At 42.6% G+C, this 15,755-nt stretch overlaps 1 protein-coding gene across 5 annotated transcripts in view; it reads left to right on the forward strand.

Annotated features, from left to right (window-relative positions):
• Positions 1-11,267: 11,267 nt before the first annotated feature.
• LOC106575258 (nck-associated protein 5) overlaps positions 11,268-15,755 on the forward strand; it is a 160,628-nt gene continuing 156,140 nt past the window's right edge. For 4 of the 5 annotated variants that reach the window (XR_006759981.1, XM_014151657.2, XM_014151665.2 and 1 more), the window contains exon 1: positions 11,274-11,450. Coding sequence is in view for 4 of the 5 variants with exons in the window: in XM_014151657.2 (XP_014007132.2) it covers positions 11,380-11,450 (71 nt within the window). In the remaining variant the exon portion in view is untranslated. Of the gene's footprint in view, positions 11,451-15,755 lie in introns of all 5 variants that reach the window. The other variant, XM_014151655.2, reaches the window with a different exon arrangement.

The raw sequence follows: 15,755 nt of genomic DNA on the forward strand, positions 1-15,755 counted from the left end.
GGTGCCATTTGGGACACACTCAGACTGCCTTGACACTGAGCACGTTTCAGTAGACACAGACTGCCTCTACACCCCCCCCCAGTCATCTTACTACACTGGGAGCTACACTGTCTCAGATAGAACCATGCTTTAGCTCCAGCCAGCATTTTTGGTTGGATTCGTATTGGATATTAGATTTCCCTTCATTATTACGTTCCCTTTTTATGATGTTATCGAAACAGTTTTACCTTTACATGTATAGGACACACTATAGCATTGAGTTTGTTTTGTTTTCATATTTGTTCTAATAAGGAACAAAACACATACGCTTTTACCATTAACCGGATGCCTGGATAATTAAAAGTCATATTTATCTCAATGTTGGTATGGAAGCTGTAGGACTGACTGCTTTATGACCAAGCAGGTTTAACTCCCAGATGCAGCTGGGAATTCCAAAGGGTAGTGTTCTGGTTAAATGCTATAGATGGAAAATGCATCTTAACTAGGATAATTCTTTAACGATGACTTTGGCTGAGACTCGGTCAACTCTTCATCTTCATGAATTCCAGACATTGGATTGCATATGATTGTATCAAGATATGGATTTGCCATTCCATTCCATCACGTAATACGTTATGGCAGAAAGGAGAATGGAAATATCTTTCAAACATGAATCTGTCTGAGAGTGTTTGAGAAGAGCTTTGGTTGTTCCAGTATGGTGCACTCTAGTATGCATTTGCTGCAGAGTAAAATGTAGTAGTAGCCTATAGCTCACCCCATGGACTAGCTCCAACTTCTCGCTAATCATCAGTGCAAAGAAAACAGGAAGGAATGTCTGGTGAAAGCTGGTCCGCACTGAAAACAATGAAAAGTGCATATTTCATCATTATGACAATGATGACATGTAACGATGAGGGCAGGCTAATTGTATGGGTTTCTAACCATATAAGTCCAACATCGCTCCTCCCCAGTGTCCCAGACTGGTTATTAAATAAAATAAAACAGTATTTGTCACACGCTTCGTAACAACAGGTGTAGACTAACAGTAAGCCCTTCCGAACAATGCAGAGAGAAAAATATAGGATAATAATAACACAAGGACTAAATACACAATGAGTAAAGATAATTGGCTATATACACAGGGTACCAGTACCGAGTCCATGTGCAGGGGTACGAGGTAATTGAAGTAAATATGTACATATAGGTAGGGATAAAGTGACTAGGCAACAGGATTGATAACTGACAGTAGAGTCAAAAGAGTAAGTGCAAAAAGGGTCAATGCAGATAGTCCAGGTAACTATTTGGTTAAATATTTAGTAGTCTTGGAGGTAGAAGTGATTCAGGGTCCTGTTGGTTCCAGATTTGGTGCATCGGTACTGCTTGCGGTGCGGTAGCTGAGAGAACAGTCTATGACTTTAGATACTGTATGTGAGGTATTGCTCTCTTATTGGAAAGTGCAAGTGCAGGGTGAAAATTACTGTAGCTATTGGCCAGATATACATGTTCTATTCTATTTAAAACCTCCTTAGAGAGTAATTACAGCCAAAGTACTGCTAACTACACTTCTAAAACAATGGGCGATAGCTCAACATTCAGTTGCTAATAACGATATACCATAAATAAGTAAAACTGCTATGGCACACTTAACGTTGAGTACTTGGCTCATCTTCTTTTGAGAGTCTCTCTCTACTAGAACCTGCATTCCACATTTAATAGGTTTAGAATGTTCTGGATTTGAAACTGCTGACATTACTCTCTACAATAGTCTCTGTAGTCTTTGCAATAGTATTTTTATAGCTCACAGGCCTCTACCTATCTTAGCCAATATGACTCAAAGCAGACTAGATATGAAAGGCCTTATGAGAAACATTTGTGTTTGGAAAATTGTTCAACACATAACACTAGTGTATAATTATGTTGTGAGGTTATTATTATTATTATTATTATTATTATTATTTGTCAATGTTGTGTAGTTCCAAAATATGGGGAATCAGTGGATTTTAATTTTAATGGTAATTGATGATCTACCTAGCAACTACTTTTCTCTGTTCTGATTGGTTAGATGTTGAAAACAGTTGAAGGTGGATTGAAGTGACATATTTCTGTGAATGTAGTCTGTTCATGAGTAAAAGAGAAATCAAAAGAGTAAAAGAGTAATCTGTCTCCATCCAGTGTTGTCAACATAGAGAGTCATCAATCCACCTTCTAAAGAACCCTCAAACTACATTAGTACAGCCAAAGAGCAGTAATGGTAAGTCTGGCAGTGGCAACCTATTGTCAAGTAGTACAGGCATAACAAAAATAGAGTGACTTTGAAATAATTATATATATCTTTTTTTCCCCTTTTTCGTGGTATCCAATTGGTAGTTACAGGCTTGTCTCATCGCTGCAACTCCTGTATGGACTCGGGAGAGGCAAAGGTCAAGAGCCATGTATCCTCCGAAATACAACCCAACCAAGCCACACAGCTTCTTGACACAATGCTCACTTAACCCAGAAGCCAGCCGTACCAATGTGTCAGAGGAAACACCGTACAGCTGGCGACCGTGTCAGTGTGCACTGCCAGCCACAGGAGTCACTAGTGCGTGATGGGACAAGGACATCCCTGCCGGCCAAAACCTCCCCTAACCCGGACGACGCTGGGCCAATTGTGCGCCGCCCCATGGGTCTCTCAGTCACCGGCCGGCTGCGACAGAGCCTGGACTTGAACCCAGAATATCTACTGGCACAGCTAGCACTGTGAGGTACTGCCTTAGACCACTGCGCCACTTGGGAGGCCTGATTTTGAAATAATTTAAAGAAAACACAGGCTTTGTCATAAAATGTATCCTGTCCTCAGCTCCTTCCCTTCATCCGCACTGATTGGAAAAAACTACAGGGCCACGTTCAGCAGGACACAATAAAAACCTATTATGTAGAACAAACATGCTTCTGGCACGTTGAACAAGGAATCATGAGAGCTCTATTCATGGTATTTCTATGTGCAATGTTCCACAACATTTGCTTGCTGAACATGGCCCAGGTAAAAACTATAATGTGGAATCTCGTCATTAGGCTGGTTTTCCCCTGGGGCAAAACGTTTCGATTTGCAACTGTTTGGACTAATGATCACACCCCTGGTCAGTTCTTTCAGATCAGTGCATATAAAGGAGAAGAGGTTAGAAGAGGAATGATCTTTAGAGCTTTCTTCCTCTTCAGTAGAGGGAGGAATTCTTACACCCCTCTACTCCTTGTCAATCGTTTCCACCGTCCCCCTCAAAGGGTCTGACCCTTAACCCCCAACAGTTTAAGGTCTTCTCTCCAATGGACGGGTTCTAGCCACGGGTCAAGCCATATATTTTGTGCATGATTACCTTGTCAGTAGCCTCTCAGGCCGTGTAGCCAGCCACAGTGAAGTGTTAGACGTCATGAGGAGAGAGATACTCTTTCCACGTTGAAACTGAGAAATGTCAATGCGTTCGATTGCACAAAAATGCTTAATTCTTTTCTGAGACAGGCTACCACATGTATTCAATGAATTAGATTAGATTGAATAGAATAGATTGAATTTGCATGTTCAAATGTCAGTTCGAAGATAATGGAGTGCTCTGTCCCCATACATAACTTGAAGTGCCTCTTCACAAGGGGTTTGTGCACTAGCATTTGAGCCAATTGATTAATACTTGGGTTATTCTGATTAGATTTATCTAAGAAGGCTTATCATAGCCTACGAATGTTTTTGACATGTGGCATTTGAGGCTTTCCAATTTAAAATCTCAAGGAGTATCTGACCGGCAATGTAGTTGCCTTATTGCAGGTATTCCCAAATTGGGGTCCGTGCAATGCCATCGGGGGTACGCCAAAAAAAAATGTGATTCACATTTTGTATTTTGTATATTTAAAAAACGAATTCTTCACATTTTCAAACAGTCCATTTATATTTTCCAATGGGGCTATACGTTTGGGTGAGGTTTTTTTCTCGCCTGAGTAGCCTCGTTTTACTGCCAAAAATAAAATGTAACCATCTAGTGTTCAGCGAAATAACAACACAATGTCAAATACAGGTAGCCTAGTCAAATAATGAACATCCAATCACATTAACCGTTACTCTCTTGCGGGAATTCCACTAACGGTCCGTATGTAGCCAAACGTAGCTGCTGCTCATGTTGGTATCTGTACTGATGGTGCAAAAGCCATGACAGGGAGACATAGTGGAGTGGTAACACACGTGCAAGCAGTTGCTCCCGACGCCACTTGGGTACACTGAAGCATCCACCAAGAGGCTCTTGTTGCCAAAGGAATGCCTGACAGCTTGAAAGACGTTTTGGACACTACAGTGAAAATGGTTAACATTGTTAAAGCAACGCCCCTGAACTCTCGTGTATTTTCTGCACTATGCAATGATATGGGCAGCGACCATGTAACGCTTTTACAACATACTGTGCTGGTTATCAAATGGCAAAGTATTGTTTTTTTAAATTGAGAGACGAGCTTAAAGTTTTCTTTACTGACCATAATTTTCACTTGTCTGACTACTTACATGATGACGAGTTTCTTACATGACTGGCCTATCTGGGTGAAGTTTTTTCTCGCCTGAATGATCTGAATCTAGGATTACAGGGACTCTCTGCAACTATATTCAATGTGTTGGACAAAATTGAGGCTATGATTAAGAAGTTGGAGTTCTTCTCTGTCTGCATTAACAAGGACAACACACAGGTCTTTCCATCATTGTATGATTTTTTGTGTGCAAATGAACTCAAGCTTACGGACAATGTCAAATGTGATATAGCGAAGCACCTGAGTGATTTGGGTGCGCAATTACGCAGGTACTTTACCGAAACGGATGACACAAACAACTGGATTTGTTATCCCTTTCATGCCCTGCCTCCAGTCCACTTACCGATATCTGAACAAGAGAGCCTCACTGAAATTGCAACAAGCGGTTCTGTGAAAATTGAATTTAATCAGAAACCACTGCCAGATTTCTGGATTGGGCTGCGCTCAGAGTATCCTGCCTTGGCAAATCGCGCCGTTAAGACACTGAAGCACTTTGCAACCACATACCTATGTGAGAGTGGATTCTCAGCCCTCACTAGCATGAAAACTAAATGCAGGCACAGACTGTGTGTGGAAAATGATTTAAGACTGAGAGCTCTCACTTCCCACGAGCTGGGTTGTGACAAAAACTCACACTCATTATTATGTTGAGTAAATGTATCGTATAGTGTGTGTGGCAGGTTTACTATGATGGCAAAAAACAACATTTGAGAGTGCACTGACCCTGGTGCTAGAGGGGGTACGCAGCTGGAGGTTGAATTCTTGAAGGGGTACGGGACTATAAAAAGTTTTGGGAACCACTGCCATATGATATAAGACACATTGTGAAGGGGTAATCTGGGATTCAAACAACAACAAAGCTGTCACCGCGACAATTCTTGGGGTAAACAGCTGAGGGATAGGACTGGAGACTCTCAAAGTCATAGACAGAGGCATTTATACATTATACTCTTCAAGAATCAATGGTTAGAAATCATTCATTTCTAAGTCCAAGAGTCAACACCAACGCATGTCGCTTCAGCCGAGTCGACCACAACCCAGCCTCGCTTTGACAGGCAATGTCACGGGTCTCCTCGACATCTCTGGCCGAACAGCACAGCAATGCAATGAGCTACGAGAGGAGGAATGCGAAAACAGTGTGGAATCTTTCAAAAAAATGATTGCATTTGTGGCCGCAAGGTATGCAACAGAGGCATTTAGAGAGGCTGAATCGGTGCATTTGTGCTCGCCGACTGTGATGACAAACAGTGGGTGACGTGACCGGTCTGATGGTTTCTGTCAGTGTGCCCCTTGTCTACTTTATTCTGGGTCTGTGGTGAGGAATGCTTAAAGTGTTAAGAAGCAGACATTCTGTGGGGAGCCCCAATGAAAAGCAGACCGTGGTCCTTATTTGGAAATACTGTAGTCTTACTAGTATGAGTACTGATCTAGGATCCCCTCCCTGTCAAAATTGAAACGAATAACACTTAATGAATACGGCTCCAGGGCTTCGATCTAAAGAGTAGGAGTGCTAATCTAGGATCTGTTTTGTCTTTTGATTAATGTTATATGGACAGGGAGAATCCTGATCCTAGATCAGCACTCCTACTTTTAGACACTTGAGACATACAGCCTTTGGGCCCATATTCAGAAATAGTCTAAGTAAGAGTGCTGTCCATAAAATCAAGCTTATCATGATCTAAAAAGCTAAACTCACCCTAGATTTGCACTTCTAAACTGATCCTAGATCAGCACAACTAAGAGTTCTCTTGAGTTTGTGAATAATGGCCCAGACCAGTAGTTTCCAATCAGCATGTTAGTAGAAAAATCTGGTTGGCAGTAAAGCTGTGAGTCATGTGTCTCCCTTTAAATGAGAGAGAGAGAGAAAAAAAGATAAACACTTTAAACCTTCTGAGAGACTGGGGTCTACGCCAAGCCCAGACGCTTAAGGAATGCAGCTGGGCCTTGCTTGGTTTGCCACAGTTGAAGCCTGAGAGAGACTTAGTTACGCTGGCTGGTCAGACAGACTCAAGTCAGCTAGATAGCTAGCGTAATCAAAAACTAACCAACAGAGCTTTTGAGAAGGAAGTATAGCATTTGCAAACATAGCTAATGTGTTTGTGTTTGTTTGTGTGTTTGCTAAATGCAAGTGTGTGTGTGTGTGTGTGTGTGTGTGTGTGTGTGTGTGTGTGTGTGTGTGTGTGTGTGTGTGTGTGAGGGTTGTTTGGTTGGTTATTCTATCCTTGTGGGGACCTAAAATCTCCAAAGGTCCCCACAAGGACAGTAAAACAAAGAAAAGTATCCCTTGTGGGGACATTTCCCACGTCCCCATGAGGACAACTGCTATTTTAAACGTAGGGATTAGAATTAGGGTTAGTAGTTAGGTTTAGGGTTTGGGTTAGTGTTATGGTTAAGGTTAGCGTAAGGGTTATGGTTAGGGATTAGAGAAAATAGGATTTTGAATGGAAATGAATTGTAGGTCCCCACGAGGGTTGAAGAACACAACATAATTATGTGCGTATGAGTAGAGTAAATGTGGTTGTTTGTGACATGGGCGAGTCTGTGTAAATTGGTGGGCATTTCTTTGTACAAGTCCCATTAACAGTAACAGGAAGTTCATAGGAGCACATCAAATTTGGTGTCAAATGAAAGCTATGAATCGATATAATTATTTTTATTAAGGCATATATCCATTTGGAATAAGCAAAGGCTTTTCTTTCTGGTCAAACAGTTCGAAAAGAGGTCTTAGAAAACATCTAATAGAAAAAGTCTTAAAAAAGTATTAGAAATACATCAAAACACAATACTGTTGAAGGAAAGACCCCTGCTAACTTATATCAACATTTTTTTTACAAAAATTATTTGCCTTCTGTAAGTTTAAGAAATATTGCCTAGTGTCTTGTCATTCTGTTACCGAAAACCCACTTATAGTGCTTTCGGGAAGTATTCAGATCCCTTGACTTTTTCCACATTTTGTTAGGTTACAGCCTTATTCTAAAATGTATTTAAAATACGTTCTCCCCTCTACAATCTACACACAATATCCCATAAGGACTAAGCAAAAACAGGTTTATACATTTTTGCTCATTTATAAAAAATAAAAAACTGAAATATCACATTTACATAAGTATTCAGACCCTTTACTCAGTACTTTGTTGAAGCACCTTTGGCAGCGATTACAGCTTCAAGTCTTCTTGGGTATGACACTACATGCTTGGCACATCTTTATTTGGGGAGTTTTTCCCATTCTTCTCTGCAGATCCTCTCAAACTCTGTCAGGTTGGCTAGGGAGTTGCTGCACAGCTATTTTCAGGTCTCGCCAGAGATGTTCGATCGGGTTTAAGTCTGGGCTCTGGCTGGGCCACTCAAGGACATTCAGAGACTTGTCCCGAAGCCACTCCTGCCTTGTCCTGGCTGTGTGCTGAGGGCCGTTGTCCTGTTGGAAGGTGAACCTTCACCCCAGATCCTGACTAGTCTCTCAGTCTCCGTCGCTGAAAAACATCCCCAAAGCATGAAGCTGCCACCACCAGGCTTCACCATAGGGATGGTGCCAGGTTTCCTCCAGATGTGACGCTTGGCATTCAGGCCAAAGAGTTCAATTTCGTGGTCTCGGAGTCTTTAGGTGCCTTTTGGCAAACTCTGAGTGGGCTGTCATGTGCCTTTTACTGAGAAGTGGCTTCTGTCTGGCCACTCTACCATAAAGGCCTGATTGGTGCAGTGCTGCAGAGATGGTTGTCCTTCTGGAAGGTTCTCCCATCTCCACAGAGGAACTCTGGAGCTTTGTCAGAGTGACCATCGGGTTCTAGGTTCTGTGGAGATGGGAGAACCTTCCAGAAGGCCCTTCTCACCCAACTATTCAGTTTGGCCGGGCAGCCAGCTCTAGGAAGAGTCTTGGTGGTTCCAAACTTTTTCCATTTAAGAATGATAGAGGCCACTGTGTTATTAGAGACCATCAATGCTGCAGAAATGTTTTGGTACCATTCCCCAGATCTGTGCCTCGACACAATCCTGTCTCTGAGCTCTACGGACAATTCCTTCGACCTCATGGCTTGTATTTTGCTCTGACATGCACTGTCAACTGTGGGAGATTATATAGACAGGTGTGTGCCTTTCCAAATCATGTCCAATCAATTGAATTTATCACAGGTGGACTCCAATCAAGTTGTAGAAACATCTCAAGGATGATCAATAGAAACAGGATGCACCTGAGCTCAATTTCAAGTCTCATAGCAAAGGGTCTGAATACTTACGTAGATTTTTATTTTTAATACATTTGCAAAAATTTCCAAAAACCTGTTTTGGCTTTGTTATTATAGGGTATTGTGTGTAGATTGCTGAGGGAATTTTAGAATAAGGCTGTAACGTAACAAAATTTGGAAAAAGTCAAGGGGTCTGAGTACTTTCAGAAAGCACTGTATCTTGAAGACATTTTCTAATTTCTCTCCCTCATGATGGCAGATAATGAAAGCTCACAGAATTAACAAGTAAAGGTAGACCTAGCAATTAGTTATAGTGTTTTTACTGATAGCAATTTGGTTTATGATCGTAATGGGGAATATTTAAGACGAATAAAGTTCACATTCCGTTAGGAGTAATTAACACAATGAACACAAGACATATTTATATGTTTTCCCTGTCTGTAATACACCTGATTTTAAGTGTTGTATTTGTGACACTCATTTGTGTCACGGGTTGATGATCACTAGGCTTGATGCTGTATTTTACGTATTAAACTGATATCTGTTGATGGGGGTTGATGTCAGACTGGCGGTACACTGATTGTTTATCTGTGAAATGGTGTGATTCTGTAGCCGCTGATGTTTTCTTCCTCACAGCCTCTCAGGCTGGTGTTTACAGAACATTTGGTACAGTCTGATTAACATATACAGTGAGGTCCAAAAAGTATTTGCGCAGGAACACCGTTTTTGTTGTTTTGGCTCAGTACTCCAGCACTTTGGCTCTCGTGTATATCTGCGTGTGTGTGTAGCAGAGACATTTTCTCTGCTTGTGTGCTGGAGGTGTCTCCCTGTTGCAACTTGTAATTTAACCTGAAATGATTAATGGTTGACTGTATCTGCGACTGCTCTTCTCTTTTGTTCACCTGAAAATCCCCTTTGCAATGATTTATTAAATTGGTTAAAATGCTTTATTCTGTTACCAAATCAGTAACAAGATGACAAAAAAAATAATAAATCGGTAACAGAATGACTGCAACTCAATTGGCTACCATGGGAATTGATAGTAGTCACGAACCACTGTTGGGTCACCTGCTACTGTCCTCTCTTCCACTGGCATACTGTTGTGTTCAGCTCATAACTGTTTTCTTTCTCTTTCTGTCGCGTGGTGGTCAAAGTAAAGTAGAGTAGAGGTCAGTACAACACAGTACAGTAGAGTTTAGTACTGTACAGTAGAGCACACTAGAGTAGAGAACATTATAATTTACTGTATTGTTTTAATTTTTTTTTATTTAACTAGGCACTGTACTGTACTGAACTATGCTCTACTGTACTGTACTATACTATACTATACTCAACTGTGCTGTACTGTGATGTCCAAACTTGTGAAACACAGACATCTGTGATTGGTACAGATGAATTTGGTCATGTTTGGGGGCGGAGCTCATTAGAATAATAGCCAGTGTGTAGAATAATACCCAAACATGCAGAGCATGATATCACTGGTTCTACCTTTGTGTCTATTCAGGATACATCACCATGAAGAGGATGACATTCATAATCATGCATTTCTGTATAGTACAGATCAGGGACCCATGATGTCATTCTGTTACCATCATTCTGTTACCGGGTATTAATCCGCTTCTCTTACTGTCAATAACCAAACTCAGGCTGTTATATCATAGCTGACAGACCATTCTTTCTTCATTTGGAGTAGATATTCAAACGTTTTTGAAAAACTGCCTCACATAAAAAAACTGATGGAGATTTTACCGTTATTCTGTCACCAAAATATACATACAATTTTCTGTGGAAATTGTTAAAAGTAGTCCTTGTGCATAGAGTTAAGTAAGCATTTCACTGTTAGTCTACAACTGTTTTTTGCGAAGAATGTGACATTAAAATTTGATTTGAGTTGCGTGGTTTCTTTAACTTTGCAATAAATATTTGAAAGTGATCAGTCCTAGTCTCAGCATCATTCTGTCGCCGTGTAATCACCGTCCGTCAGAAGGGTTGTGAAGTTGTGTTACATTATGTTCCATTAGCATGTTGTATGTGAGTTAGTGTCTGTTACTGTATGTGTGTGTAGGCCCACCTACATGCATGCATGTGCTTGCCTGTCTGCGTGCAAGTGTGTGTGCACATTCGTATGTGTGTGCGCGACACAGGAGGTTGGTGGCACCTTAACTGGGGAGAACGGGCTCGTGGTATTGGCTGGAGCAGAATGGTAACAAGTACATCAAACACATGGTTTCCAAGTGTGTGATGCCGTTCCATTTGCTGCGTTCCTGCCGTTATTATGAGCCGTCCTCCCCTCAGCAGCCTCCACTGGTGCGCTCGTGTGGCCTCGTGCGTGCGTGTGTGTGTGTTTGCGTGCGTGCGTGTGTGTGTGTGTGGCAAGCCGGGGTGTGAATCCTGCAGCAACAGATCCCATGGCTCTTGACAGTTAGTTAATAAACACTGGCCTGTCAACAGCTGCACATGATGTAATGTGGAACTTCTTCTCACCCACACCGCCCCCTCCTCCCTCCCCCTCCTCCCTCCCCCCTCCCTCGTTACAAGTAGCAGGGTGTTTGCAGAGCACCAGTCTGGCAAGCTAGAGTGAGTGTGTGTTAGCTCAGTGCCTCCCCTGCTACTACTGCTCCTCACTGGGAATTTACAAAAGGAGCATGTTTTCAGCCACTTCCAAAGGGAATTCCATGTTACAATGTCTGATGCAGACTTATCAGAGGCTGCTGCCAACCTGTTGAGTGAAGCAGAGGATTTGCCAGGCAAGATGTAAGTTATAGATGCGTGCTCGTTTTCTGACACACATTGACGCGGACACACAGGGCCATGGGTAATTGGTTGGGTTCAAACTTGCTTTCTAAGAGTTGTCTCGGGGCGATAATTTGCATTTGCTTTGAAGTGAGATTCAGTAAGAATATGGACAGTCAATCCCATTAAAACACAAGGCTGTTTCTCAACCGTCAAATGTGTATCTGTCTGTGTGCTCACTACCTTTAGAGATTTAGAGAGCGAGAGAGAGATGCAAACTGGTCAGGATCAAACTGCTTACACACATACCCAGCAGACATAACTTATGTATTCATTTAGACAAGGCTTGGAAGATTCCTGTGCTCTCTCAGCTTGGTGAGATGCATGCAGTGTCCCTTTGGACTTTAGTGTTTTTCTGTTTCTTTTCCTAACCAGCTGCCGTGACGAGAGAGACAGACCGCAGCCCAGTCATGTTCCTGTCAGCAGGGCAGCTAGGGCTAGGCTACACATGCTGGACATTGTGATTGAATGTCCCAAGCAGACCTGGGTTCAAATCCTATTAAAATTGTTCAAACACTTGGAGCATTTGCCTGGAGTGCGAGGTGGTGGGTGGGACTTTTCTGTTGGTTCTATTGCATCAGGAAATGTCATCAAGCACCGGCTAAAGCATTTGAAATGATTTCGAGCACTATTTGAACCCAGCGCTGGCCCTAAGGCAGGAAACCCATCTGATTTGTTTCAGGATGTAATAAGGTCTTCCTAAGGGCCTGTTTGGGGTGCGATCGGTGGAGGAAAATGTGTTTCTGCAGCATCGAATCCCTGATGAGCTACATGATGACATTATGCTCATTGTTTTGATAAAAAGTTGAAACCTGAGCAACCCTAATGAACTTTTGTGCAGTGGCGCAGTGACATAACACGTTTTCTTTCATAGACAAGCAATGAGTTTGTGAGTTTGAAGTCTTGTGTCACTGTCGCAGAAATGAAGGATATTCATTAGAATTCAATTAAGTTTCTATCAGTGTAGTTACAGTAGATTGTGTCCCTATGTCATGTTTAATGCAGTATTTGCAGTTAATGTTTTATTGCACGTGACATGAGCGCAGAGCAAAAAAAATGTCAATTCATTTTGCCAGATGCTCCCAGGCTTTTTCTTAACAGAGCAAGCATATTTCATTTGAGATGTGTCACGTGTGTGTCTCTGGCTGAGACATCTACAGCACAGCAACACTCCCATATTCAACCTGTTGAAAGGCAACACAACATGAACAATTCTTCCCCCCTACAAGTAGGGTTAGCTACGTTAGATGTAACATTTTGAGCCGACTTACGAAGTGTTAGAAAGGGCGTCGGGCGAGGGTTGTAATAAAAACACACTCGATAGAATGCAGATCGGAATGTAACAAATGTCTGTCTGTTCATCTCTTAGGAGTGAGCTCACACGTAGCACATGATTTGCTAAATGCCTCACACCCATCCTGTATCTCACACAGCTGTGTGTGTGTGTGTGTGTGTGTGTGTGTGTGTGTGTGTGTGTGTGTGTGTGTGTGTGTGTGTGTGTGTGTGTGTGTGTGTATATAGCATATGTATTTACAGAATGTGTGGGTGTGTATAAATCAACACTGTGGAACACCTTAATCACGTGACAAGTTGTTTGATGACACTTCCTGTCTTCTCCAGTTAATTCCTCCCTACACTCCCTATGTGTTAACTAGACCCTATAGGGAGCTCTGCTTTGTATACAACCTGTTGTTCCTCACTCAGCTCTCTGTCTCTGCTGTCTGTCACCCTCAGCTGTCTCATTGGCCCTGGCCTAGCTCTGTTTGTTTTTCCATATCCAATCCTCCTGGCCTTGTGGAGACACACACACACACACACACACACACACACACACACACACACACACACACACACACACACACACACACACACACACACACACACACACACACACACACACACACACACACACACACACACACACACACACACACGCAACAATCCCCCCCACACATACACACGCATGCACATTCAAAGGTCTCACATACATCCTTTGCCAATTTGTTACACATATCAGCCTGTAGACAATTTCAAAGCGCTTGTACCTTTTGACCTTTACCATTTAACACCTTGCTGAGAAAGGCCGTAGCTATAACCCAGTTAAAGCTTCACCCCCACAACAGCACGTTAAAGCAGTACGGTGATACAGAAGGGCAGCAGCAGGGAGTAAACACATTGTGAGTGTCCAAAATCACACCCTATTCCATTTACAGGACAGTGCACAACAGTACTTTTGACCAGGGCCCTTGGAAGCTAGTGGTTGGCAGATTTTGTAGAGAGCAATGACGTACATCTTTTATCAAACTAAAATTACATAAGTGTTTAATCTTGGAGTTAATGTAACTTTTTGTACTTATCTCTAATACCATGATGTCTGTCTGTCTGTCTGTCTGTCTGTCTGTCTGTCTGTCTGTCTGTCTGTCTGTCTGTCTGTCTGTCTGTCTGTCTGTCTGTCTGTCTGTCTGTCTGTCTGTCTGTCTGTCTGTCTGTGTACCACAGACCTTGTCCCAAATGGCACCCTATTCCTCAGGTGGTGTACTACTTTTGACCAAAGCCCCTGGTCAGTAGTAGTGCACTACCCAAGCTAAAGAGACAGGAGGTTGAGGACATAGGGGACTGATCATCATACGCCATCTGTGCTGCTAGCCTGCCACACAGATGGACCTCGCTCTCTCTCTCTCTCTCTCTCTCTCTCTCTCTTGCTCTCTCTCTCTCTCTCTCTCTCTCTCTCTCCCTCCTGCTCACTCTCTCTCCCTCCTTCTCTCTCTCGCTCTCTCTCGCTCTCTCTCTCTCTCTCGCTCTCTCTCTCCCACTCGCTCCCTCCCTCTCGCTTGCTCTCTCTCTCTCTCTCCCTCCCTCGCTCTGTGACTCTCTCTCTCCCTCTCGCTCGCTCTCTTCCTCTGTGCGTCATTCTCTCTTTCTCTCTCTCTCTCTCTCTCTCTCTCTCTCTCTCTCTCTCTCTCTCTCTCTCTCTCTCTCTCTCTCTGTGTCTCTCTCTCTCTCTGTGTCTCTCTCTCTCTGTTTCTCTCTCTCTCTGTTTCTCTCTCAATTCAATTTCAATTTAAGGGCTTTATTGGCATGGGAAATATATGTTAACATTACCAAAGCAATCTCTCTCTTTCTATACCCTCACATTCACATCATGCTTACCCCCCCACCTCTCAATGATTGAAAAGTAATAGCTATCTGGGAATTAGGAGGTAGCCTAGACTCCTCTCTCTCAAATCTCCAATGTATAATTATCCTCCCCATTCATTCTGCACCCTGCCTGAGCAATCTGGATGAATCATTCACAAAACGAGGCCTTGGCTGGGGGGTGGTTCCAGGTTCCAGCCTGACCCCCTTTCCTTTATAGCCCTCCTCCATTCAAACACACACACAATATAAATAGGGTCCCGGGGCAAGGGCCGGTGCTCCAATCAATGTCAACCATCGCTATCCATCCCAGGCTGACAGACACTTCCTGGCAAGCTCATTGTTCTTTTTTTGGGGGGGAGGTATTGATCCAGGCTGCGTCCAAAATGGCACCATATTCCCTATATAGTGCTATTTAGGACACACCCAAAATTGGGTTTTTCTTTCGACTTGAGAGTACATTTTCCTCTTGTTTTCATTGCATTATGTGATAGATGAAGGTGCTAATTGAAAACTCATGCAACAGAACCTATGTCTGGAATCATTCTCTCTGAGAATTTACATGGCACTGAGAGACCAGATGGTGTTTGCCGACCGAGTCGGTCATTCTGTTTCGTGATGTGTTTTGACCAATAATGTTCAACTGGCAACACACAACACCAAACATCTTTCAGACGTTCACTTGTATTCAGCTCAGAGGAAATGGCAAAATGTAATGGTGATTGTGGGTGCAATCATTTGTAGCCAAAACGTTTGTTCCTCCAATAGAAATAGTTTGGGGTTTAAAGTTCAAACGACAACAACCAATTGATATCTCTGTTTGATCGATCCCTCTATAAAGCGCCCTTATTGGTGTACGGTTCTTTGCTTAGTGGAGAAATGGGAATAAGAGTGGGTGAATGTTTAACTATATGGGTACAAAGGGCAGCACTGTCTCTGACACACACTTGTGAGTCATCAGGCTCAAAATGGCCAGAAACAAAGAACTTTCTTCTGAAACTCGTCAGTCTATTCTTGTTCTGAGAAATGAAGGCTATTCCATGCAAGAAATTGGCAAAGAAACTGAAGCTCTCGTACAATTCTGTGTACTACTCCCTTCAAAGAACAGCGCAAACTGGCTCTAACCAGATT

The sequence above is a fragment of the Salmo salar genome, chromosome ssa17, assembly GCF_905237065.1.
Source record: "Salmo salar chromosome ssa17, Ssal_v3.1, whole genome shotgun sequence".
NCBI lineage: Eukaryota > Metazoa > Chordata > Actinopteri > Salmoniformes > Salmonidae > Salmo > Salmo salar.